This window comes from Meleagris gallopavo, chromosome 17 (assembly GCF_905368555.1).
Source record: "Meleagris gallopavo chromosome 17, MGAL_WU_HG_1.1, whole genome shotgun sequence".
Taxonomy (NCBI): Eukaryota; Metazoa; Chordata; class Aves; order Galliformes; family Phasianidae; genus Meleagris; species Meleagris gallopavo.
This window is the reverse complement of record NC_139420.1, coordinates 1,609,433-1,636,567: the sequence shown is the minus strand read 5'-3', so window position 1 is coordinate 1,636,567 and position 27,135 is coordinate 1,609,433. Positions and strand designations below refer to the sequence as shown.

The 27,135-nt window shown below is 46.3% G+C and overlaps 1 protein-coding gene across 22 annotated transcripts in view; it reads left to right on the top strand.

The window, feature by feature from the left end:
• Positions 1 to 27,135, top strand: part of FBRSL1 (fibrosin like 1) — a 422,126-nt gene that overhangs the window by 381,671 nt on the left and 13,320 nt on the right. For 9 of the 22 annotated variants that reach the window (XM_085238400.1, XM_085238395.1, XM_085238397.1 and 6 more), the window contains 7 exons: positions 13,175 to 13,571; positions 15,096 to 15,349; positions 19,550 to 19,785; positions 21,880 to 21,930; positions 22,858 to 22,953; positions 26,253 to 26,324; positions 26,903 to 26,941. In XM_085238400.1, coding sequence (XP_085094526.1) covers positions 13,175 to 13,571; positions 15,096 to 15,349; positions 19,550 to 19,785; positions 21,880 to 21,930; positions 22,858 to 22,953; positions 26,253 to 26,324; positions 26,903 to 26,941 — 1,145 coding nt within the window. Of the gene's footprint in view, positions 1 to 13,174; positions 13,572 to 15,095; positions 15,350 to 19,297; positions 19,786 to 21,879; positions 21,931 to 22,857; positions 22,954 to 26,252; positions 26,325 to 26,902; positions 26,942 to 27,135 lie in introns of all 22 variants that reach the window. The other 13 variants (XM_085238381.1, XM_085238382.1, XM_085238396.1 and 10 more) reach the window with 12 other exon arrangements.

The window sequence follows — 27,135 nt, the reverse complement described above, 5'->3', positions numbered from 1 at the left end:
CTGCTTTCCAGAGGTGGCAATGGAAAGCCTGGAGGGAGCAGGGAACGGCGGAACCTCACTGCTCTCCACCGCGGGTGCATGGAACTGGGGGGGCTGTGCAACTTGGCACCAGGAGGGCAGGTCGCTCCGCAGAGCTCTTGGAGCACATTCAGTTAAATGAATGTTGTTTGCTATTGGTGATGGTCCTGAAAGCATCCAGGTTGTGGTAGAGATGAACTGTGTAGTTACGGGGATTTTAAAGGTTTGGGTCAAACCCTGAACTTAATTCCTGCTGACTTTGTGCCTTTGAAAAATCTCCCGTCATATAATTGTGTCAGGAACCAATAAGTTAATATTAAGCCCCAGGTATTAAGTCATCTTAAGTAGAAGCAGTTCTGTATGATTCCCATTTTGCAAATCTCATCTGTTGGACTGAGTTGCTGTGGCTGTATGGCACGAAGCAGGGGCTGATGCCTGGCGCAGAGCAGCATCCTCATGTCCTTTGCCTCCAGGTCTGAGTATCGATGAAGTCATACGGTTGTGGCAGTAAAGAGAAACGACTCAGTCTATTACAGTATTGACTTTACCACCCTTGACAAGATATTCTCGTGCTGACTTGATATCCCTATGAATCTTAGCCAGAAAAATCAGTATTTAAACTGCCGGTAGGGCTTTAGCAGCTCTATTCTCAAATTGCTCATTGCTTAGCAGCTCCCACTGCGCCCCGGAGCTGGTGGATAATGACCTCTTGTTTGACCACGTGGCTTCCTTGTGATCCTTAGCTCTTAGAAAAACCACCCTCACTATGCGATGGTGAATATGTCTGAAGTTTGGCCTTAACGAAAACATTTCCTGAGAGTGACTGAAGAAAGTGCTCCCTTTTCTGGTCAGAAGCTAATTCCGAACAGCTACAACGTGCTGCATACCCCAGGGGTACTTGGGGTGGGCGCTTGTTTGTGACACAGTCCTTCCCCGGATGCCAGGGCTGGTCTGTGGCTGGGGGAACACAGCCATACAGTGATAAATGTCTGTGTGGTTCTCAGGGAGAGATGTAAACACTGCAGCTGTGTTTCAGGCTGTGTGAAGGCTTTGGCCAGTTTTTGTAGCCTTGCAAACTAAAGAGAATACTTTCTGGTACTGCTGTAGTGCTGGCCTCTGCTGTCGAGTGATGGGGTGTCACTCAGCATGTTTGTAGAGCTCACAGCTCCGCTGCCTGGGAGTGGTGGGCACGTGCGGCTCAAAGTGACCTCAGTGCAGGTTGTGGAAGGGTCGAACTGTTGTGGGGAGGTGAGGGGACGGGTGTTCATACGAGGCTCAAGGGACTGGTTCTTTTAAACCCTTCTCTCTAAAAGTGACTTGTACAGGAAAGGGAAGTCGCATTTGGAGAATATTCAAGCCCCGCCACCACTCCTTCTTTGTGCAATGAAACCCATAAGAGTGAGGAGGGAGATCTGAGACCAGTCCAGATTTAATTTCCTGGTCTTCCTCCATAGGAAGAAGTATCACTTTCTTTTAACTCTTGAACAAACAACTGTGCTGGCCACACCATAGTGAAGCATCCCTTAGACCACATCCAGATAAGCCTGGATTCCAGCCTGCACTTTTGGCCATGGATGTTCGTGGCAGCATATGGGAGCACAGCTGTGGGTCTCTCCATTCTCAAGCCTCAGCCATGCTTTTCACTTTTCACCTTTATGCTCTCTTCAGTTTTAGCAATCAGGGAGGAACAAGGACAGGCAGCGGGGCTGGAGGGGATGTGCTCAAGCTGCTTGTCTGAGGCTGACATTCCTCTTCCCTGTGCCTCCCAGGAGAGGCTGACACAGAGCTTGTAAATCCCCCATAGAGCAGAGACACTCAGGCTTCCCCAGAGGGTCCAGTGCAGGTGCTCAGAGCCACTAGAGCAGTAGCAGACGTGCTATCCAGTGACTCCCTTGGGTGCTTGATCAAACCCTGGGAATCAGAATATTCTTTTTATTGGTTACAAATGATTTTTCTCTCTGTGAAAGGATTCCCACCAACTGTTTCGGACTGCCTGTGAGGTTTGCTTTAAAAGCACATCTTGCTCTTATAGAGGAAGAGGGGAGGGCTGGAGCATTGCAGGAGCATTGAACCGCTGCGAGTTCGCTTTTGGAGATTGGTGATGGAAGAGCAAGAGCAGAGAATGCTACAGGGAGATATTAAATGAGGCCCTTTTGTTTCTCTCCTTGTAGAGCGTGAAAATGCCCAAGGCATGAATACTCCGTTCAGATTACTCTTGAACATTTAAATGTCTGTTCTGGTAATTTATAAAATGAAGGGGTGGGAAATTCCTGATGCTAGGAAGGGAAAGGAGCCCTTTAGCAGCACATCGAGCTCCCCATGTGGCACTGCGAGATGTGCTCTGTGCTGCTGGGGGGAGGCTGTGCCCTGTGGCTGCAGTAGGGCTGTGGGCATGGGGACCAGGCACCAAAGGAGAAACGGCCTGCTGCCTTGGTGCCTGCTGCCCGCACTGGGTCCTTCCATAATTCTCCTTGCTTCACATATCTATATGTGAAATAGTGGGTGCTCTGTCCCTCTTGGCTTTGTTTGTCTGTGCAGTGGTCATAAGGCAGAGTGGGGCATTCCAGTCACTTCCAACGGCTGTCAGCATGGCCTGTAACACAGTGCATAGCAGCCATGTGGACCAGCATTACCATTCCTCATCTTATGGGAGCAAGAAGTTTCGTATCCTTACTGCAAGCCAAGGCAGGAGGAGGCTGAGAGACATGCCAGAAACCAATTAGCTCTTTTGTTTTGTCTTTAACTGTGCTTACGTATCCGTGCAGGTTGCTTACTATTGACAGGCGTTCTAATGCAAAGTGAATATAGGTCAATCCACTGTTAGCATGAGGCATCAGGAGGATGGGATGGGTTTTATTACTTTCAGATATTTGGGCTAGAGGCTCTCCTGCTGTCAGAGCTGAATCAAACTCTCTGCACGCAACATATGTGATCCATTTTGCAGATGGTTATATGAATGTGGGAGGAGATGGTTCCCTAAAACAAACCGCTGGCAGTTTGGGTGTTGTCCTCAAAACCAAAACCATATTGAGTCCTCAAAAACAGAAACAGCGCCACCAGAGCTTGGATTCTGCACAAGGAGAGATGAGCCATTGAATTTGTAATCATGGGATTGATTAACCATTTGGGGTCCATCCATAACAGTGCATTAGCTAAAAGGAGGAACCAGCCCCTGTAGGGACCTGGTGTGTGAGCTCCATTTTGCTTGATATTAGCCAGCCTGCCTCAAAGCATGGCTGAACATCTGGGCAGAGGGCTGCCTCCTCCCTGCTCTTTGGCTCTCTGTTGAGCCTCTTTGGTGTGGAAGCTATACATTGTTTCTAACTGCTGGGATTTCCTGCTGGTCACAGGCAGTTATTTTTGAGCTTTTCCTCATGTAGAGGACAGCACTCCTCCAGCCTGTAGGATTCGGACTGGATGGGGAGCAGGTGGCTTTGGGCAGACAGATGAAGACAGGAACCTGCTTGCCAGGAAATACAGGTACGGTGAATGGAAGCTGTTGTCTGCTGTGCCAAAGGGAACAGGAAACTCAAGAATCTGCACAGACCCCACTTTGCCCTCGTAGCATGCAGGAACCCTGGATTACAGGTGTTTTGCCAAACCCAAGTTGCTGCTTTTCACTGGGCTTTTGCTGTTTGGAAAAAATGTGACATGGAGGGGACTTGAAGGAAAAACTTACTGTGAACTCGATAGAATTGCTGGGACACATGGCAGATGTGAAAAGGGGAACACGAGCTGTGCAGCAATTACTTTCTTAGAAAAGTATCTGCAGGCTGAGGCTGGATACTTCTGTCTTTCACCCAGCACTGAAGTAAAGTTTGCAGCAGTTCTGTATGAAGTATTTTCCACGACTGTACTTACAGATGTCAGGATCAAGGGTGGCCTTGAGAGCCCACCTGGTAGGAGCTGAAGGTATGGCTTCCACGGCATCCGGCGGTCGTGGCGGGGCCTCTGCAGTGACATGGGGCTCCAGAGGCTGCAGGAAGAGGAGTGGAGCGGAAGCGTTTAGGTTTACAAGGCTCAAGTGAGTCTTTCAGGCTTTGTGCACAGCCGCGCTGGAACTGCAGCTTTGCACCACCCAGCACCCTCCACTGGGGAGATTTCTTTCCGCAGTCATAATTCTTGATGAAAGAAGAGATTCAAGTGTTCCTTTTCATGGAGGGTGTGACTCCACTGCAGAGCAGAGCACAGAGTTCCTCTGCTAAATCTTATTAGATGCCAGATCTGACATTATCCTCAAGCATTTCCGGCACCAGAATATTCCAAAACTTCTGCTGCCCATTGAAGAATTCACACTTCATCAAGGGAGAAGGCTGGAAGGAGCATCACAGCTGCATTTCACTCGCACTGAGATCATGGCGGAGCAGTCTGCCTTCTGCAGTGCAGATCATAAATGAGCGCACTCGTTCCTTTCCTCGCTGTGTACCGAGCTGCTCTTCTGCTTTGAAGGAAAAGACCATCGTTCCTCGCATTTTCCACCCCAAGCTCACCCAGAAACTGTCTTCATGCTCTTCCATTCTCATAGTTTGTCCCTGTTGAGCTGGGGGAGATGGAAACAATTTTTCTGAAGATTTAGATGCAAAATCTTTCAACACGAGGGGCAGAAACACAGTTTGTACATGTGATTCAACACTGCATGTGCAACACCATCCAGTTTTCTTGACGTTTGTAGTCAGTGTTCTTAAAGGAAGAATGGACCTTTTTCAGTCTTAGAAAACAAAGGGCCATTTGTGGCTTCTGAATGCTGTTGGCAAGCCTTTTTTTTTGCTGGTGCTGTGCTTGTCAGTAGCTGTATTTATGCATTGCTCTCTCTGTGAATTAAAATGTTGAGGCAGCTCCTGACATGCTTCTTCCAGCGCATCCTTTTGGAGTATTTGGTTGCCATAGGGACTGAATCCAAAGGGCATACACCACTCACCTAAATGTTCCCTGATTAACAACTTTCAGCGTGTCCCTTAAATATTTTAATTATCCACGATGCAACTTGAAATGCTGTTGAATGTATTATCTGTTCATTTCAGTACCTTAATTTTTCTTAAGCTGCTACTGCAGTAGCTGAAAATTCTGACCATGTGAATAAGAGTGAGGTGGGAGACCTTACTGCCTTGCAGGGTAGTCTGTTCTTCAGCTTCTCTTCATCTTGATCGTAGATCCTCAGTATCATCAGTGGGGAAAAGGTGCTGCTGTCTCAGTGCCAGGGAGATGGGAGCAGTGTGGTACAGGGCAGAGATGGGGCTGCAGGGGCAGGGAGCATGGAAAGCATTGGTCTCGTTTTATGGGCACTGAACCTCAAGCCTTGTTTGCCCAAATTATAGGTGTATTAGCACTAATGTGACAGCAGCTACTGAACTGTGAGAGCTGGACTTAGCAAATAAATACGACAGGATTTTGCTGATTTGTGTGTGGTCAGTCACTCCTTTCAGTTCCTGTTTAGCAAAACAAAGCCACCTTGGAGCAGAATGTTCTGTTTTCAAGGCTCCAGCCATTACACTGGGCATGGGAGTTGGTCAAGTTACTGAGAGGTTTCCTTAACAGATCGGCTGGCTGCCCTTTTACATCTTTCACTGCTGACTTTCCTGAGCCACAAAAACAGCCTTGGCACTTCAAATGCTGATTGCACACAGACACAATAGGTCTTTTTCTGCAGTCTTCTGACATCCAGCACAGACCACTGCAGGCTTACATCCATTAGGAGTGAGTACTGCTGTGTGTGTTTTCCTTGAACATCTGAATGGCAGATTATAGCACAGAGCCTCCTAACCTGTGTAGAACAAGTGCTGAGGCAGGAGTCTGGCAGGCCTGCAGCATGTGGCTTGGGAAGAGGGTCCTTCCCTTGGAAATGTTGGTCTGTGCAAGGACTCTCCTCTGCCCTGAACAGCCAGTTTGAAGCCTGAATCTAACTGGGGGCTCAATTTGGATGTGTGTATTAATGGGTCTGTTGTGTGCTTGGAAAGCCAGCCAAGAGCCCAGAACTTGATGGATAGGGGTGATCTTTGGTCATCTAGAGCTCAGAGAGAAGCTCGGTTCAGGAGACATGTAGGATGCTGGATTTTGAGCTGGTGTTTTTTTGTATCAGCTGTGCATACCACATTCCAACAAAGAAATCCCAGCATGGATTGATCTTTTGAACTCCAATTACAACTGCTGGTCTGTAGAAAGGAAGAAAACTGTTCTCTGGGCCATTTCTGCTGCAGTGGGGAACAGCCAGACTGCCCCCCTCCTTTTGTAAAGCTGTGTGAGTGTGGCGATGAGGAGCTGTGTTGGTGAGGTCCCTGTCCCAGTTTGGTGCCATCCCTCCATGGGAATGCTCAGTGTCATGCAGGGCTGCTGGGCACATCCACACAGAGCTGGTGAGGGAACAAAGCAGCAGTACGGTGCCCTGCTGATGGGGCCCGTGCCTGCAGCCTGAACTGAACTCATCTCGATTAGCTGCCTGGCGTGAGTCCATCCTCACTTAATTGAATGCCAATTGCTTCCCTAACGAGGGGTGATGGATGGCACTCAGGGACCTGCTGGAAGGGGCAGCAGTTTGGAAGCAGGGATGCGTGTGGAAATACGGCTCTCACCTGGAAAGGGCGCGGGTGGTTCCCCTTTGCACTGCATTGGGGCAGGCATCGGTGATCTTCCAAGGCAGGGATGGGAATTTCTGCAGCCCTGTGTACGCTTGGCTGCGTAGGGTAATCATCTGCCGCTCCCAGCAGAGATGATCTGGTGCTGGAGAATGTTTCACCGTGCCTTGTTCTGGTTTTGGTTAGCAAACGTGCTTTCTCAGCCAGCCGCTGATTTAACTTCTCCAGGCTGGGGGTCGGAAAGGTCATTCCCACTCCTTCAGAGCAGTCTCCCTGATGGATTTTACTTTAAATGATTCTTTGGGTGTTTGGAGTTCTCTGATGTCATTTAAAAAAAAGTCAAAACCTTTGTAAGACTGAGCAGATGAAACAAAATTGTTGTCTTAGCCCACACAGGGTATTATGCAGCCTGGCAGATCCCTTCCTTGTAGCAATAAGAAAAGGATTTGGCATTTAACCTCTTGAAATTAAACCAGAGTGTGAACTTCAATAGTTCAATCTTATCAGGGCTTTGCTAGAATAACAAATTGTGAAAAAATGTAATCGTGTCTCCAATGTGACCTTGGCAGATCTGCCTCTGTGATGTGAGAGAGATTAGGTAACTCTGAGCAGATGTCTGTTTATTTTGAAAATAATAGTTATAAAATCTTTTTTTCCCAGTTTGTTTGCACTGCCTGGGAAGGATATGACAGAGAGTTGTGGCCTGCATGGAGCTCTGTAACGAGCTGCTCTGTTGTGCTGAGCAGTAATTGCTCTTGGAGATTTGAGCTATTGATCTATTGGTGGGAGGTTCAATTTCAGCATAAAGACCTGTGTTTGTGATTTAATTGGAGTGATTAATAACTCACTCGTAGGCTGGATGGGAATCGATGAGGATTTGAAACAGCAAAAGCAGTACTTTTTCTCCTGTAATGTAGTAGTTGATAGTTTATTATTTGTGCGGGTTTGACTAATTAAATTCATAAGCTTACTTGCTGTAGAACACTTCTGTCTGCTTAAAGGTTGATCTGGATTTGGATTTTTGTATTTATTTGCTTTCATGTGTTTGAGGCTTTTTTGCCTTTCAAATAGCTTATTTACCTTGCTGCTTGTCTGTCACTCCAATCAGATGTGCAGTGTGCTATCACACGTGGCAAAAATAGCAAAAGGAGACAAAAACACCCTCAGTATGTAACTGCTGGGTTTATAACAGCCTGTGCCCAGGGCTGGGGAGCAGCTCCTCCTACGTCACACATTCCTGGTCATCTGCTTAGGAGCAGCACTGAAGGGATTTAACCCTGCAGTGTGTGATCCACCATTATAGCCCTGGATTAATAGCCTGCATGAAACTTTCAATCTCATTACAACGCCGGCATCCGCAGTAGGTGCTTTAGCTGCAAATCCAGTTTCAGCTTTGCATTGAAATGGTGCCAGAAGCAGCATTGCTAGGAAAATGCAGTGTGACTTACTTTGGGGGATTAGAATGGTGATCCTCCTCCTTTATGCACTGGCCCCAATCCCTGTGTTTGGCACCCATCTCCATTCAGCTCCTGCAGCTTTGCAGTGTCGTCACGCATGCTTACGGCTAACGTGCCTGGATAGAGCATGGAAAGCTCCCAAATCTTCAGGAATAAAACGTCCCGTTAAAGAACCATAAAGCAGCAAATCACCACCAAGTCTGCGGGTCTTTATGCTCTCCCTTTGTTCCGGGGAGAGTGAAATTTCCCTGCGCTGCAAGCTGCCACAACAAAGGGTCTTATCTGCAGCTCTGGCTGAGGCAGACGTTTAGCACAGGGCTTTTTTTAACCTTCTTTGTAATTTGTGGAGTGCGGTAAGCTTTTTAGTGAAAGTGCAGGTGCCTCCACCAGAGTGCTGGAGGCAATTCCAACTGATCGGGTGTTTGGTTGGATGAGCCCCTGAGCCGGCTGTGTGAGGTAGCAGGACCTGGGGCCTGGGGATGCTCGGGGCGTCCCGGAGCTCCTGGCAGCATTGGCATCGCTGGGGGACGGCAGCCTGTGCCCGAACAGAGCCGGTGGCCCAGGGCTGCTCCACACACAGCTGGCAGCCTGCAGCCCTTTGCTCTCAGGACCAACGGCTTCGTGTTCAACATGTGGGATGCTGTCCTTGTCGTGCCACTATGACAGCAACTTGAAGATATTTCACTCTTAAAACTTGGGTGCCTCAGAAGGGAGAGGGAGGGGAAAAAAAGGCACACTTGGAAGTTAATTCTGAGGACCAGGCTGACAGCTTTTTGCCACTGTTGCTTTCTTCTCGTTTGAAAAGCTGAAGGCTTGTTACAGCCCCAGCATACAGCAATCTAGCAGGTTAAATGACTTGGGCAACACAGTTTATTAAAACTGGCAAGTGCTCGCTCCAGTTCTCTTCCTGATAGTCAGGGCTGTCTGCGAGAGTAATTGATAGTGGCAGCTGTTGGGAGGGTGTTTCAGATGGCTGCGAGACGACTTGACTTGACAGACAGCTTGGTACGAAGGAACCGAGCGCCGGGCTGGAGCCGGCCGGGCTGCAGGGAGCATCCCACCATGGCACATCATGGCTGGGGCACGGGTTGGAGGCCAGGCTGGGGTCGGAGCAAGCCACGATAATTGTCTTGTGTCTTAAATAGCGCTGCCTTCCTAAAACACAATGAAAAAGCTGAAGTCTGCTCAGGATAAAGAATTAGCACTTAAATACAGATTTTTCGCTCTGCCAGCATCAGTGCTATCGTTGCCAATGCAAAATTTGCTTTCACTTGTGCCTATCTGTGTTGCACACCCATAATACATTATGCAGCAGTCTAAAAGCTCTGTTTAAAAAAAAAAAAAAAAAAAAGAGCTTTTGCTGAAGCTCATTGAATAAGTTATTTTGGTAATTCCTTTGTTTTGCTGTACTCTGCACAGTCGTGCTGTTCTGCGAAGATTCCTATTGCTGATGGTTCAAAACTCATTCCTGGGACTCATCAACCAACTCTGAAACACTCAGCTTCTTGCCACATATGTCCCTGTAATTCCTGCGGTGATGCTTTTGCAGCATTTCTTGCTGGAATTTTAATATGGAGCAGGGTTGGTAACAGCCAGGCTGGCTTCTGTCTGTTTGCAGGGATGTGTATGGGGGGATAGATAGGCTGCAGATGGTGGTGCTTGTGTTTCTTGGGAAATTGCCATTGGTAAAGATGTCATTGATGGATGTAGGAGAGGAATTTCTTTCTCACATCGCCCCATCACCATTGCTGTTTGAATACAATGCAGCAGACTGCAGAAAGACATCTGAATGACTCCACTTTCTTTTCTTTGAGAGACAAAGGAAAGGCACGCAGGCAAGATTAGATTTTTTCCAATCACGTTGTACGTGTGCTGACAGTCCCTTTTCAGCAACAACCAGCAGCTTGCAGAGAGCGAGAGGCAGGGCTGGAAATGCCGTTGCCCTAAGTACTGTTTGTATAACACAATAACTGCTTATTGGAGTCCTCAAAGCAGCCTTTACATGTTTAATCCCTTGCACTTGAGCTACTCTTAATCAGCTTGAAAGCAAATTCCTGTAACAGAAGGGTTTAATTTGTGTGGGGGGCTTTCTGTAGAGTATTTAGCCTGCAATGCGCTGCAGTTATGCGCAGGCAAGCGTGTCACCCTGTGCTGCCCTGGGGATGGGCAGCATACATTTATCCCAGTGACATTTCGCATTGGGCCTGTGCTGATGGTTTTCAAGGTTGACTCAATTCCTCCCATAACATCCTTTTTGCGGCACGTTCAGCTGTAATTGAATTCAGACTTCAGCTTAATGCTGCACGTTTCCAGCAGCAGTACCTAAGGCTCTCTGTGGTTTTAAGTGTGTTTGGAAGTTTTCATCTTTGCCCATGAAGTTGGGATGGGATGTAGCACAAGACTCAGGAAGGCTGGATTTTTGCAACGCTGCAAAGGACAACTGAGTTGATGAAGAAGACAGGAATGCCTCATCTCAGGCTTGTTTGGTTTTCTTGTTGGAGCAGCTTCACTCCTTCCTTCCCTGTCTCTGGCACCAGGTCATCATTCATCCCAGTAAAATCATATTCTACTGACTGCTCATTTAAGAAAACCTTTCAATGGAAGAAATCCAGAATGTTTGGTTAGAAAATAAACAAAGTTGGCATGCTGAAAAGGGGTAGCGCTCTGCATAGTGGAGAATGGCAGATGTGATCTGGCCTTCCCGTAGCATGGTTGAAGCATGAATCATTGCAAATGTCAGATTTCCTGTGAAGGGATGAGCTGAACTGACACGCGCTCGGGTTTAATTAAGGTTGAATTATTAGAGCTGACTGTCAAGTCTTAGGCAAATTGGCTCAGGCTGTTATCATTAAACATGAAAATTACTCTAGGACTTCGTTAAAATAAACACGTTTTTGTCTCTAGAACTTCATGGTGTGGTCTGGTGGGGCCATGCTTTTGTCAGGGCGGTTGTGCTGCATCTGTGCAGAAGGGACTGGGCTGGGAGCTGTGGTACAGAATGCTGAGAGAACCTCTGTGAAACCTGGCCCAGCATCAGGAAGCTTGGGCATGAGAGTGCCCAAAAGTACCCACCTGGGTATTCTTTCATTGAGTGTTTGGTTGTTCTGGGGAATGAAACACAAAAGCAAGTTGGCAGCAAGAATTAGGCACATACCCCTGTCACTAACTGATACAGCCGGGCTGGTGGGTCCATTCAGCCAGTGAGATTTTGCTTTGAGAAAACTGCAAGTGAGAACTAATGCTGAAATCGTGGGGAATCAATACGTAAAGCTGGTCAAACAGCTGCTTTTAATGCGGGACTTTATTGATTCGTTTTAGATCTAATTGACTTTTTACTCAGCGAACTTTTGTGGTGCCACTGTGTTTTGAATATACACCATTAGTTTGCATTGCCTATAATTACAGGATATGAAGTTTAACTCTGTAGGAGGAGGACTACCGGATGCAAAGATCTAATAGGCACTCAGGAAACCTATGGTCAGAGATGAAACCGAATTGCTTTTAATGTGTAGCTCCTGAAAAACAGTGGGATCTGCAGCTGTGAGTACACTTGCTCTAAAATGCAGCACGTGCACCCGTGGCATAATCAGGCAGTGACAATTTTTCAGTTGTCAATAATAAAATCTGAGGAAAATTGACAAATGTAGGTGGCATTACCAAAAATATTGGCAAACGAGAGCAGAGAGTATTTGATTTTAGAAAGCAATTTCCCTAAAAAAGCAGAGTACCTGTGATGCACGAACTGTCCCTTTGTCTGATGGCAGCACCAGAGGGGCCAAAGCCACGGCAGCACAGTCCTGCTCCAAGCAGGCTGCATAGCAGACCGTGTGTGCTGCCAGAATTAGCTCCTGTGTGTGCTGTGCTATTTCCACACCTCCTACAACAGGAACTGGCTCCGGCCTTTGATGAGACAGGAACATTTCAAAGGTGGAATTCATTGGCGAGGGTGTTGGGAGTGTGTTAAGGAACGTAGGTAGCATCTCCTGGGTGTCTGCAAGCCAGCTAAATGCAGACAGCCCCAACACCTTCTGGTGGGTAATGACAGCATGCACCCTACCTGTCCAGACAGGTGAAACACGATTAACTCTCATTCTGTAAGCTTTTCTTGTGGTTGTGTGTATGTGTGCCCTCAAGGACAAACAGATTCTCTTGAAAAGGACTCCTGAGGGAGCTGAATCTCATTCATGTTGGTCCTTTTGGTTCTCTTTGGCTGTTTGAATACTGTTTGGTCTGAAATCTCTGTTCTTTCCCCCCTTTTCCCATTTCCTTTCCATCCTTTTAATCTGTTCCACTGCATTTCTAGTTTAATTTGGAGAAAAAAAATACTTGTCATTATAGAACTAGTAATTCCAAATGAAATTCCCACCGCAGGTGCATTCAGCAAGGTCACAGCATTGCATATAGCTTTGGTGCACAGATATGTGCAGTGGTGAGGACAAGTTGGACTACATGACTGAGGCTACACGTGCTTACTGCAGTTCTGGCTGAATTTTTCCACCCTTCTCTGATCTGTTCTTCCATACAAGTGTGTGGCCAAGGAACAGCAGTGTAACAGCTTCACAGCAAAGCTGTCCCATCGCTTGCTATGCACAAATACCCAGAGATGCCTCCTCTTCAGAGGCCAGGTGGGCTTGTCATTGGTGATTGGTGCTTGAGTCATGGTGCCTTGTGGCTAGGGTTGAGCCTCAACACAATGTAGATTACCTTGAAAAACCACTGAGAAAGTGAAGTGCCTTCACGATCGGACTTGTGTTCATGAGTTTATTATTGGCCTTCAATCCGACATCGAGCAGGAAATCCTGTAGCAGTAACTTGAGACATGTTCGCACTCCTACTGTACGTAACCTTGGGACTCTGTAGAAGTCACCAAGCTATATGTTCTTTGTAGTATGGATTCGTTTAATGACACCTCAGTCTTCTACACACATGCCAAGGAGTACTGGCTCACCAGTCAAGGACAGGAAAGGACGGGCTCGCAAACACATCCATCCTGCAGCAGCACTGCTCCCACGGTGCTCCCACAAGCTGAGACGTGTCTTGGTTTTTTTCAGACATATGTCCTACCCTGCCACGAGACAACCGCAGACCTCTCAAGTGTGTGCCTTTTGTTTTTTCTTGTTGCTCCATAAGGTCCCACCTTGAATGACAAGCCAGAAGCGAAAGCAGCCAATGTCCCAAAGGTGTCTGGGCTAGAGCGGAGCCGGGAGCTGAGCACCGACGTGCCCTTCACCCTGCCTATCCCCAGCCCCCAGCCAGTAGCTGCCGTTGTGACTTCTACTTCCTCAGCGCCCACGTCGAGCGCCAGAGCGAGCCCGCTGTTGAAGAAGGAGCCCGTGATTTCAGCACCAGCACCACCAAGGCTCACACCGCAGCCGCAGCCTCGGCCTCAGTCACAACCTCAACCTCGGCCGCAGTCGCAGCCTCAGCTGATACCTGAGCTTCGGTCCCAGCCTCCGAGTCACATCCCTCCGCCTCTCAACTACCAAGTGCATCACCAGGTGGCCCACAACGGACTCAATAATATCAGGTAGGAGAAGGGGATGTGTCACTTCTGTGCTATTGCCAGGATCGAGCTTGTTTCAAATGGGAGAGAAATCGCTGGGACTGGAGCCAAGAGCGCTCTTCCTGCCTGGGTAACGTGCTCCGTGGTTTGGATATTGCATTTTCCAGCTCCACTGGCTGGGTTGTCCACCATGGTAGATAGCTGCATGTGAAACATGGTGATAAACTCTCCCTTTCTGGGAGGAAGGCATGCAGAACTGAGGGGGTAAAGATCTTTTAGGTCCGGTTTCTAGTGGAATTTTGGACTGTCCTGTCTGAGCCAAACCAGTATTTGCGTTAGGATTTTAAAGTAGTTTGAATTTGGACTCCCTTATTTCGTATTCAGAAAGACTCCTGTCAAAGTGAGTAGGTGTTCACACTTATCACTATTTTGTTGGTCCACCAACATCCAGAGAGGGGTAACCCTATCAGAAAATGTTGTGCTCCATAGAACAGGATTCCCATGTAGGCTGACAAATTTGCTTCAATCCGACATGCTCAGATCTAGCAGGAAGCTTAGCTTTGCTGTTTAAATTGCTTCCATCCAGTAAGTAAGAAGGATGAAAATGGTAAGGAAAAAGAGTTTCTAGAGAGAAGAGTTATCCATTCAAGTGGAACCTGTAATGGCACTTTGGCTGGTACAGAAAATATGCCTTGCCTCCCAGACCAGAGCTAGACTAGTTATACAAGATTTAAAAACTGTTTTTAAACATTGTATTTGGCTGCACAATGGTCAGTATATAACAGAGGGCTGCTGATAAGTTTATATTTCACTGAATCTTGCATACTTAGGATTTGTTTTTGTTGAACTCTGTAAATGCCGCCTTGATATAAATGATTAATAATATTTCAAAGTCTTCAAGAGATCTCAGAAATGTGAAACTGCAACAAATATTGCTATTATGGGAATTACAGTAAAGAACTGCAGTGGTAATTCCTTTCAGCCCACAAAATTTAGATCACTCGCAGCAGAGTAATAATAAGAAAAAAAGATTTAGAATACTGATTTATTATGAGGATAATATATTAACATGGTGTGTGTTTGCATGCTTGTGTGAGTATAGCTGCACAGTAAGAACAGCAGATAAAACTTGGTGCCCAAATCACACGCTATGCAGCTCTGTACACCCAGAGTAACAAAAGAAGGAATCGGAAGAGTTGCGTTGTACAACCACAAGGACACACTGACCACTGCAGGTTCATCAGAGCCCAAATAGAGGTGCAAAATCCAGCAATATCAGTATCTCATAAATAGCTTTGAGGGTTGTAACCTGTTCGAGCACCAGAGGAAATGCTGCTCTAGAGAGTAAAAGCTTCACTAATACTTGTTACTCTGTCCACTGACATTAATAAAAACCAACAACTAAATGTAAGTCTGGGGAGATCAGTGTTGTGTGTATGGTTGTATTGTTTCAGGTAGTGTATTGCTGGTGCTGTTTCAGTGTCATTGTAACACGTTTTCTCTCTGTTTCTCTCTTCCCTTTCTGCCCCTGTCTTTTTCTCTCTGCAGCCGGAGCAGCAGTGCTAGCAGTGCAACGAGCATCAGCATCCCGAAACACCTTCCTCTCTCTCCCCAGATTCCTCCGCACCATTCCTCCGGCCCAGCCCTGCCCCTCTCCATCTCTAATCTTGCTACCTCGCACTTCTCTCTCAGATCGCAGACCCAACACCAGCACCATCCGGCCATGTTCGCCACCCCACCCACGCTGCCACCTCCACCAGCGTTACCTACCAACAGCCTCGTGATACCAGGTCACCCTGCAGGTAGGTTCCCTTCTTCTTCCAGGGCTGATCTGCCATGCATGCACTGGAGGGTGTTGAGAGATGGGCTGGCTGGTGGGCAGCTAAAGAAAGTGACGCAGACACCTCTGCGGGCAGTGCGTGCTGGAACTGTTAAGAGTGCTCATGAAACAGGTAGGAGACCTGGACAGGCTTTACCACTAGAGAGACTGTAGAGACAGCACTTTAGTTTTCTGTAAGTCTTCAAAATGATTTTTTACCCTAAAAAAATCTCCTTTTCAGGGCATGAGTTACCCATCGTGGTATTCCACAGTCACTTGTGAGTTTTTATACTTAGTAGAGGATTTCCATTCAGTTTGCTGTTCTTTCTTTCCCTCCCCCCATCTCTAATGAGAACTACTGCTGCTAGAACTGACTCAGAAAAAAAACTGGGATGACACATGGAAAACCCCCACACTCATGCCCTGCTCTGATCCTGCAACAAGCAGCGCATCCTGCCAGCAGAGTAACATCCTGCAGCAGCACCAGCTCTCTGTGTGTCCATAGAGGCTTGGCCTTTCTGTGTGAGGCAGAGGCAGCTCAGCTGTCAACCTCTGCTGTTCAACACTCGCTATCTTTGCATCCTTTTAAAATGTTTTCTTTGTTCACCCCATCCCAATTCCATTGTCAGACCTGCCCTAAATGCCCTCTTTATAGCTTATCCATTAGCCTGCAGCTGTCCCTGGAAGAGACCCTGGCAGCAGGAGACTTCCCTGTAACTTTCACTTGCTGGGGCCTCCTTTTGATCTGGTATTTGACTCTACAGCTAACTCAGCAGGGATTAAACAGAACAAGCATTTTGCAGGAAAATGCATCCTATGAAGCCAGTTAAAGGGAAAAAGAGAGGGCAGATTTGCTGCTGAAAATTCTGATGGTTTTGCATCCCCTTGTTTTTCCTTCCAGGAACTAAATAATGTATCATTATTTAGAATTGCTTCCTTAAATGAGGGAGAAATGTGACTTGGTCCAAAGTGAGCTCTCAGAACAGTGAAAAGCAAGAGTGCTGTGGGTTTATAGCCAGGAGCGGGACCACATAGGCCAAAGCTGCTGGCTTTCACAGGCCCTGGCACAATCTAGAATTTCAACTACTTGGCTGGGAAGATGTTGGCAGCACTGTGGGAGACCTATTCATTGCTTCCCCTGTTTAAGGCAAAGAACTGCTGTGATGGAGACGTTGAAAGGGTTGCAAAAGGAAATAGCAATGTGCTCGCTAAAAGCATGATACTGCAGTCACTGAAAGCAAGTATGTTTTCACCATTAACTTCAGGAGGTGCAAGATCAAGTGACCTATTCACATTCAGCAGCTTGCCAGGAAATGGTAACAGTCTTGTTCCTACTAAAAGGATTTCTTCTGCAATTGAAGCTGGAGAGGCCTAAGTTAGTGGAGGGAAAGGTCTGAGTGTCTAACCCTGCAGACAATGAAATGCCTCTTGTCTGCATTGTATGGAATGCCTGCAAACTGGCACATCATAAAATCAATACAGAGAGCTGCATATCCAGGAGCTTCTGTTGTCATTCACATAAAACTTTCTTAAAAGCAAGTGATGTTGTTAAGTAGCCTAGAGAGGTAGGAGCCAACTACCACTTGCAGCATGGTCCTTGCTGTGCTATTTGAGTGTATGTGTGCTCACAGTAAATGCACCAGCTTAGAAAAGCCTACAAGAGAGCATGGAGCTTTCAAGTCTCCTGTTACTGTCTTTTTATTTCCCCTGCTTTGGAGAAAAAAGTGTTCTTCCTTAGAAGTTAATTAGACACACTTAGCAAGAAGAGCAAATCACTAAGTTCCTGCATTCACTGATGGTAAAAGTTCAGATCTCAGAATAGCAAGAATGCACTTCTGGTGGCACTTCTTCCTCTGGAAATCTATAGCTTATGCAAGTAACTTAGGAGCATCCATCATGTGGGCCTCCTTTCAGAGGCCTCAAGAGTGGCTCCAGTGTATTACACAGAGGAAAAACACCGGTCTTCGTCTCTTCTCTGCTGAATGAGGGAATCTAGCAGCATCAGCAGAATTGACCCTTTGCTTCCTTGCCCAGCTCATGTGTGCACACTTAACAGTAGTTGTTTGAGCATTCCAGAGTGCTCCTAGCTGTGTTTATGCAGCCAGGCCCTTGGGGCAAGGCATCGCTGGCAGGCCCAAGAACTGAGTTCTGACTTAACGTTTCTCAGAGCACTTCATGGAGCTGGGTTACTACTTGGCAGTCCCATCTTTACTATGGAGCAGCCATTCCTCCAAGTGTCGTGCTGCTTCTCCGAACGTCTGTGGGCCTCTTCTTGTCCCAGCAGAGGCCAAAACCAAGGGGCGGGACAGTGAGCCGGAGCCAGCTGCAAATCTGTCGGTCTGCGTTCGAGTCTCTTTAAAGAAACTGAGTATCAGAGCACTTAGAAATGCCAACTTGCTTTTATGTCTCCCTCAAGAAAAATAGAAAGTGGATTATCTTGACGCTAACAGAAGGATTCCGTTTCTAAATCTGTGCCAGATTTAAATGCATAAACACAACACACATATGAAATTATGTTCTCTAACAATACTAGGTTTTGGTCCTAAGTGCTCTCACCTTTTTTGGAGTAGAGCTCATTATAGACTCATTTGGTCCATGCCTTAGTCTTCAGCATCACAAGTATATGTACTTTCTGCTCTCCGTTTCTGTCCATGTGTAAATATTATTAATACTGAATGTAGCAATGCACGGTACCTGCTCTTAGCAGCACATTATTACTCAAAAGCAAATGAATTAGGCATCCAAAATATGCTTTCAACAGTGGCTTTCAATGGAATATACACTTCCAAGTGTCAGTAGAGACATTGAAATCCTAGATCAGAGTGCCTCTTTTTGAAGAGCTTAATGATGTCAATTCGGAAAAGGATTTAGATACTTCTAGTGGTACTCTAAAATATTGAAGTGAAAGAAGTGCCTGTGGAATATGCAGTAATAAGCACATATATTCCTTTGCCCCTTTATACCCAGTGCTGCCATTCAGACGGGATCTGACCATGAGAAAGGAGGGTCAGTGTAAGTTCAGTCGCAAGAAGTCAGTCAGGAATGGTGCCCATCACCCACAGCTCATGGCACAGGTTGTGCACAGCTTACAGAACGCCTGACGTGCTGGATGCCGGCTGGCACCTGTCTGAAGCTGTTAGGCAAGATCACAGATGGACTTAATTGACACCAGCAGACATTTCTGGGCAATCGGACATTTGTTTTTATTCTCCTCAGTCATTTCTGAAGGGCTGGTACCTTCCATTACCCTGAAATACAGTCAGGGCTGGTGTGATGTGGTTCTTCCAGAGAGTGGTACTGAGGACAGGCCCCTTGTTGTGGGGCAGAGCGCTGTGTTCCAGCAGTCCCTGCAGCTTCCATGAACTCCTGTGCCAGCTCAGCCTTTCTTCTCTTCCCACCAATTCCTCCTTATTTTCTACTGGGAGAAAAACCTGGAGGCGAGGGCAAAACATTGCAACATACAGCCTGTTAGAAACTGAGGAAGTTTACTCCTTAGTATTTAGAGTCTCAGTAAAAAAGATGATTTGCAAAGAACGCCTCAGAGTGGGATGGGTATTCCTGGTTGCCTGGTTGCAGGGGGAGGTTGTCCTGCGGGGAAGCAGCCATGAGAGCCAGCAGTTGGCAGCCGGCTGAGTGCATCGGCACCGCACTGCCTGCTAGCCCCGCTCAACGGTTTGTCCTTTAACTCCACGCATGTCAAAATGTAAGTTATGCATAGGGCTGCCGTCCACTCAGTGCAGTTGTACGCCCCTGGATGGGGACAGCTGGCAGGAAACAGGTCGGTGCGTTCCCAGCGAGCGCAGGGGAAGGGCCGAGGTGGGCTCTGAGCGGCCCCGGGGTGGGCAGTGGGGGGGACGCGGGCGGCTGCTTGCTGAGCCCCGAGATGATGTTTTCTGCTGTGATGACTCATGGTGTTCTCTCTTGTCTTTAGATACCAGCCTGTTGATATCATTCAACCAACCAATCATGTATTGCCAGCCTCATTCGGGGATTCTGATTGGTACTTTGTCACAGGCATCTCTCTTACCTCCACCAATGAGTCCTCACGTAGAAAACCACCACAGCATGACCTGCAGAAACAGGGAATGCCAGGTGAATATTGACTCTTTCTCCTCCATCTTTGTGGTACTCACAGGCCCACGGGCCTCTGTGTCTTTTTTTTTTCTCTCTCTCTCTCCTCTAGATCACGAACTGCTCAGGCAAGAGCTGAACAACCGGTTTTTGGTTCAGAGTTCGGACCGGGCCGCTGCCTCACTTGGCCCGGTGCCGCTGCTGAGGGCGGAGTTTCACCAGCACCAACACACGCATCAGCACCAACACACCCACCAGCACACATTCACTCCTTTTCCATCCAGCTTGCCCCAGACGCCGCTCATGCCGCCCTCTGCACCTCCCATGGTGCGTACCCCAGCCCAAAATGTGAGGATAAGTAGAGCATCTCTGGTCAAAAAGCCTAACCCACTCTTGTCAAAAGGAAACGAGTTCCTCTTCCTTTCAGCCAGGCGTGCTGTCCCCTCCCCTCCCATGAGGCCCCAGAGACAGGCCCAGCACTCCCCAGGGACCCCATACTAAGCCCCAGGTGCCCCTGGCTGCTGCCTGTGAGAAGCCTGGAGCCCCTGCACCTCCCCTTCTTGCTGTCCCTCTGGGTACTTCACTTCCCCCTTGCCCACACCAAAGCATGCCAACAAGGACACCACGAAGTTGGTGGCTGCCATTACAGGGCACGTCCCCACGGCTGCGATGCCATCCGCACCCATCACAGCTCAGCATCTCTTTGTGTGATGCAAGTGTTGTCCCTCTTCCTCCTTATCCCCAAATCTGTATCGGTTTTGGCATTTTTATTTGGTCACCTCAACAAGCGCTAAGTGGTGCATGGCTGGTTCTTGTGGCAGAAATCCTTTTGGCCACCTAATAAGCCTCAGCCTTTTTCCACTGAAGTGGCACAACGAGGCTTTGCTGCAGCTGTTACAAAATTGTTAGTGATCCGCCACAAATGGGTTTTGTCAGTGCTTTAAAACACACTCTCCCTCCATTTCTGGCAATTACTTTGTTAGGTTGAAAGAACAAGATTCAGCTTTTTTTCCCTCTCAGTTTCACACTGTGTCTAAAAGGTGGAAGCAGCCATCATCTGCTAAGGCGAGCAAAAATGAGGACTAACAGCAAAAGCAGCATTTGGAAAGAACTACCATGAACTGAACACAATGTTTCTCACTTTTCTTTCCCACTGTTGATTGCCTGATGACATTCTTGGGTTGTAATCTGCTTAGCAGCAAGACAATTAAAGTAATATCCTCCACTCAGAAAGCAGCCCCAGGTGTTTGCTCAGGCTACTCATGTGTAAACACCTTCCCCCGTTTTCTTGATCTGTGTCAAACGATCTCAGAACTTTTCTCAGAAATCTCCTGTGTTATTTAAGAATGCTGATACCTGATCCTGCCACAGCTCACTGCCCTCCCACCCGTGTCCCACTGATGTCAGCCTTCATAGCAAAAACAGCTTGCAAAGCTCTTTTGTTATATTTCACTCACATCTTCTTATATTGCACTAGATCAGCTCTGCTAATCCCAACACCAGAGAAGAGTGTTGAAATTTACAGCTGCATGTGTTTGGTAATTTTTGGTATTTACTCTGGAGAGGACATGACTCCAGTAATAACTGTAATTAATGAAATTACGAATCTACTCTCCTGCACGTAGAGGAGTGCGAAACAGCAGCTGACTTGTAAAATAAGCAGCTTTTCATGGGGTCCTACAGCTCCTTTCCCTGCCTCCTTCCCCACTCCCTCCTCCCCAGCAGAATGTACATACTGTTCTAAAGTGTAATGTGTATATGCTTTGCTTTTGCTTCCAAGGTGGTATAGGACTAATGGTCATAAAAATAAATACGGGGTACAGACTGCACACATGGAGGTGTTAAAACCCCATGTTGGAAAGGCAGAGTTAAGAATCAGCTCTTCTCCGGGGAGCTCTCTCTTTTACAGAGGAGGGAGAAAAAAGATATTTGTGCATCTAAAGCCATTAAACTCTTTTCCAAACAATTTCGACACTTGGAGAATTGCAGAAAACAGATAGCAGATACTGGTTGCCCCATGGTAGAGATTATGGTCTAAAGGAACCCATTCCCCTCCATCTAGTCCGTGGCCTGGTGCACTGCTCCAGGGATAGGTCCCAGGACTGGACCTGGAGCAGAACTCTCCCTGCCTTTTGCTGGGGTGCAGATACCAGGGCTGTTCCCTTCATAGTGAAGGAACACAATACATAGTGCCTCCTGGCTGGGTTCCACACGGGGACTTGGCAGCACCCAGTGCACACTGGGGGCTAGTGCCTTTCCATCCCCATTAGCTCTGGGAAATCAGTCGGCTCTCTGATGAGCGACTATGGAATAATCAGTCCGTTCTGCTCTGTTAAGTGTTGATCAGATGGGCCATGATGATTTGTCTTTGTTGAAATCCTGATGTGTCCACTACTGCCAAAAACAAACTCACCTGTTTTCCTTTCTGTTTTTTCTTTCCAGTTTGACAAGTACGCTCCCAAATTAGACAACCCTTACTTTCGACATTCCAACGTGAGTGCTTACGTTTCTAGGTGGTGTCTTTGTTAACGGTTCTGCTTGCTCTTCTGCTTGTTTTTGATTGATCAGTAGTGTTTTGATTCATTCATTTCTAAGCTCTTTTCCCGTCTTGATTTATTTTTCAAGGTACACAATTTTCTTTGAGTTTTTTGGTTGTTTTTTTTTAATCTTTGTCTACTGCGTTTTTGCTGCTGTGGCTCTGTATTGCTGTGCCTGGTGTGGCAGGGAATGCGCAGGGGTTGCTGAATCGGTGGTCATTGCAGTGTCTTTGCAGCTGGTGCTTCTCACAGTGCAGCAGCCCGTTGTGCATGGCTCTTTCACAAGATTTTGCTCAGGTCACAGGAGTAAGTCAGACTGGTGGTTTCTTCCTGGTGCTCCCCACTGCTCCAAAGCACAAAACTGTTACGTTTTAGGACTTCAAAAACTGCTGTATGTGCTCAGGAGAGACCTAAGCAAAACTTAACCAGCCCACACAACCGCAAGGCAGTGTGCATGTTGCCTGTGGTTAGTGTGCAATAGAGCATCTTGTGGTTCTTTTTTGCTTTGAAAATGAAAGCAGATCATATTTCCAAACAGGATCAATTTGTTTTCTACTACAGAAAACCACAAAGTTAACCAAAAATGAACATAGAAGCCAAATTATTCCAGTTCCTCCAAGAATGGTGAATGCTCTGTGCTTCCTGCGATAGTTCCTCAAATTTTAAAGACAGACACGTTCAGCACTATTGAGAAAACTCATTAGATGATCACATTTTCCAAGTTTTGGCTTTGCTCTTAAAAATTTCGAAAGCAAATTTAGTTTGTATATTCACTGTGGCACTTGTTCGACACTTTACTATTTTTGTATGTGCCAGGCCTGGCACCTACCTCCACTGCTGTTCAAGTTGTCCTGTGACATAAGCATCTCTTTTTCTTTTGTAGTTCTTTCCAACCTATCCTCCAGCAATGCCTGGAATGCCACCCATGCTTCCACATTCAGGTCCCTTTGGGTCACTTCAGGGAGCATTTCAACCGAAGGTACAGACTTCTTCTTTGAAGGCTTTGTTCTTTTGCCGGGAGAGAAATTGTATTCAGAGTGGTGTCCCTGGTGATTTTGTAGCACATGACTGAAGTAGCAGAAGTGCAACACAGGGTTGGAAGCGATCACCCCGCAGGTCAATGAGCATCCTCTACACAAAGCAGCCAGTGCTTGAGCAGAAGTTTTCTCTTGGCTCTACAGATTGTTCCTTGGAAAAGGATGTAGTGGTTCACTTGGGAGGTCAGCTGAACCTGGAGGAGAAGAATGCAGGCAAATGCATTATTTGATTGACATATTTACAGCTAATATTAGACCGATGAGTCTCAAATCATTTTGTAAATTTAACAGACTGAGATTGCAGAAGATAGGCTGTTTATTCCAGAAAGAAGGAAAAACTGACTGTACAAGTGTGAGAACAATAGGAAGAGACAGCTAGAAATGGGTAGAGCAGTGTGAAGGATCTGAATTTTTATTCCCAGCTCCAGTGCTGTCTGACCTTGGACAAGTTGCTTGAATCTTCTGTTCCTCAGCTTCCTCATCCGTAACGTTGTCTTTTAGTGGGTTTATAAGGGTCGATTAATGCCTGCAACCTTCTTGCTGATAATGTCTGAAAGGTGCACTGCACATGTAACATATCATTGCAGCTGGCACTGACTGGCATTTTGAGGTATTGCCATGATAACCACCATTTTCACTGAATTCTGTGGTGTGCACTGTTTTTTTTTCTCCCATACTTGGTCTTTTTATTATCTAAAGTGTTAAATCCCTCCAGCCAAGAAATGTGAATATGGCATTGGTTTGAAAATAGAGCATCTATTCCATTTTTAAGGTGCCATGCATTTATCTTCCTTGCATGCTATGATTTTAGAGATTTCTTGTCTTGAACTGCATCTCCATAGAGCTCTGCTGCTGTCTTAGAGGAGTTTGAGAACTAGCGCTGTAGCCAGTGCTGTTCTGATAGCATTTGGAAGGTAGTTTCTATAGCCAGCTAGGACTGTGCAGTGTGCTTTTCTCACTGATGTCAGTGGAGGTCGGTAAGCAACCACTGCAAGTAAGGTCTCCTGCAACCTTCCCAATTTTAATTTCATTTTATTGTTAGAACCTCAAGTATTTTCTCAGTGCCCACCTAATCTTATAAATTATTTTTTTTTCCTGGATAAATTGCAAATAGCAGAGCCTCTGAAATGACTTTGTTCAACAACAGTGCTGTACGTAATGACTACAGAGCTGGGAGAGTAGCAGTTGCATCTAAGCAGAGGGATCAAGAGGGAAAGGACGTGGGTGTCCCTGGGCAAGATTGTTGTTGTTCTTGCATGGAAGCCAGTGGTTCCCTGTGGACCCCAAGTTGTCGAGATCTGAACTTTATTTCCCAAGAAAAGCTGCACAAATAATGGAAATGACAATTTTTTTCTCGCATGAAAAGAGAGTTGAGTTTTGCCATAAGGCTGCTGTTAATGAGGAGCTTCTGCTGCACAGACAGCATGCTCTTCTGGCTTCCACCTTCACTGCAGAGTTTTATAGATACCATCTTATTGTAAAATGCCAGTAGATCACAGAGAAGCAATTGTATGGCAAGAAGGAAAAAGCGAGCACAGACCCTTTACATTTTTAAACAGAGCCATATTATATGCAGATTTAATTCATTTTAATGATAGATAAAAAGAATTTTGCTCGTTTGAGTTTAAACAGCTCAGGGTCACAATGATGCAGTGGTTAATCACTAACAGCACTTGATTTCTGGACAGTGCTGTATTTGCTTGCAATCTAACATCTCAAAAAAAAAAAAAAAAAGGTTGAGAAATGGATCTGCCACTTTGGCATGTTATTTTCTGGTTTTGTAGAGGAGACAGAGTTGAACTGCTCAGCAAAGCCACTCAAGTCTGCTGCATTGTTACTGCATCATTTTTCCATGCTCTCCCTCCTAAGCTGTTTGACCAAAGCCTTCTTAACCACTACAGAGCTGATGGCTTGGTTTTGGCATGCTGAATCCTGCACTTCTTGGTTTCCAAAGCAGAGGTCTTGGTTTTGTTTTTCCCCTTCCATGTCAGTTGCCTACAGCTGTGTGTGTAAATCCACTGCACATAAATCCAGGCTGACGGTAAACTTCTCAGTGAGTTTCCCAAAGGCATTTCTCACAAGCTAAGAACTTGAAAAGGTCAGAAGTATGCAGTGTGGTTTGCTGGAGGAAGCTTTCACATCTTTCTCCAGGGGACAAAGGGACAGGATGACACCATGCTATTAACGTGTTGTGATCCTAAGACTCTTGCCTGTATGATAGCTGTAACTTATTTGCCACCTTACATATACCTCAGCTGTCAGACTGGCCCTGGGAGCTCAGCTCTGCCTGGGGAGCTTGATGACTTACCTCCACGCACACAAGAATTCTGTTTTTAATGAATCTGGAAGTAATGTAGCCCTAGATAAATGAAAACCTTCCACACCCATAATTTTATTTGTTCCTTGCGCAGTTGAAATCTACCATAATTTGACCTATAATGTGAGTCAAATAATTGCTCAGGGAATGAGGTTTAACCCCTTTGCACTCAGCTGTGCGGAGGCACCAGGTGCAGTTGCTCTGGGAGTGGGAGATGGATGAATTCCAGAGAAGGCAAATGAGTTCTAGGGGATCGACTAGGACAGGACAACAGGTGGGAGCCGGAGGAGGAGGAGGAACAGGGATTCGTTCAATGAGGTGTTTAATTCTTGCAGGAAAATAATGGGATAAACAATGCAAAGCTATAAAAGACCCACAAGCACCTTCTAAAGTTTCTCATTTTGCCTTGTCAAAGCAAATAGATGGGCTGTTGCCTTTGTAACCATTGTATCCTCTCGCCCTGGATGGAAAGAGGCCACGGCCCAATAGGTGGAATGCAGGACTAGAATGCTTGAATTGTTCTGTTCCTGACTGTGGTACTGGCTGCTGCCTGAAACACTGAGGGAATCAATCCACCTCTCTTGTTTCCTCTCCTATTGGCTGCCTGTTTTCTCTAAAGAATAAGCTTCTGGGGGCAGGGACTGTCTCTTCCCATCCACTTGCATACTGCCTAGCACAGTAGGGCTGGTATTTCAACTGGGGCTTAGGGGTGCTGCCGTAATTCTGCTGCTAAATAATTGATGACACAGTGATTAAATGCTGTTGGCTGTCAGTAAGAGATAACATTTAGCACTAATGTAGCGATATGCGTGTTCGAAGCACAGTACAAATGTGGAATAATAAATGCTGTTAACATCTAATAGAGATGTTAAATGAGCTGTTGATATGACACACTTTTGTTCACTCTCTGTTCTTGTCTTTCAGACTTCAAACCCTATCGACGTAGCAGGTAGACCAGGCACAGTCCACCATACGCTGCTGCAGAAGACTCCAGGGGTAGGCAACACTGTATCACCTTCCTTTGAGCTTCTCTGGATTTACAGTAAACAGAGTGATTGCTCATTAAAAAAAAAAAGCGAGAGAGCAGCTGACAACTAAATTAGCCTTTCAAGACTCTGAAAGTGCAGTCCAGACTGAATTTTCTTTTATTGATGAGACAACTGTAGCCTCCACCAGTCATGAATGCAAAGAGATGTATTGACTTTTTTAAACAAAGTCAGAGGGAAATGAGGCAGGAAACTTCTTCAAGGACTTTTTCCAAAGCATCACTTGGAGAGTAGTTTTATGCACTCCATTTCAGAGCAATTATAAGGTTCAGAAAAGCATGAGTACTGTTCATTTACTGGTATGAAGCTGCACAGTTTATCATAAAATTCTGTTGAGTCTGCTGCAAGGAATGAAAGAGAAGTTTTAAGCCTGCTTTAAGCCTTTTAGTTTTCCCTTGTCACAGGGGACTTCTCTGGAACATTGCTTTCTGAATGCTTCTACTTATTCGGAGGAAGGAAGTTCCCCACCTTTCTGTATACTTACTAGTTTTAGAATGACTGATTGATTTCTTTCTGCTTTTTCCATAGGTGTCAGACCCTTACAGGCCACCAGTAAGAGTAAGTAAGGTTTGTGGGGGATTTTATATATATTATGTGCATGTGTTTTTGACATTTAACATGTCCAGTAGAAAAATTCAAGCTCATCCTTTATTTAAAACAAAATGTCATTGTTGGCTCGTAGCTACTTCTGATTAATAACTTACAGGTTGAATCCCATCCATGTTTTGCATCCATTTTTGTACATTAATAGTTCACAGTAT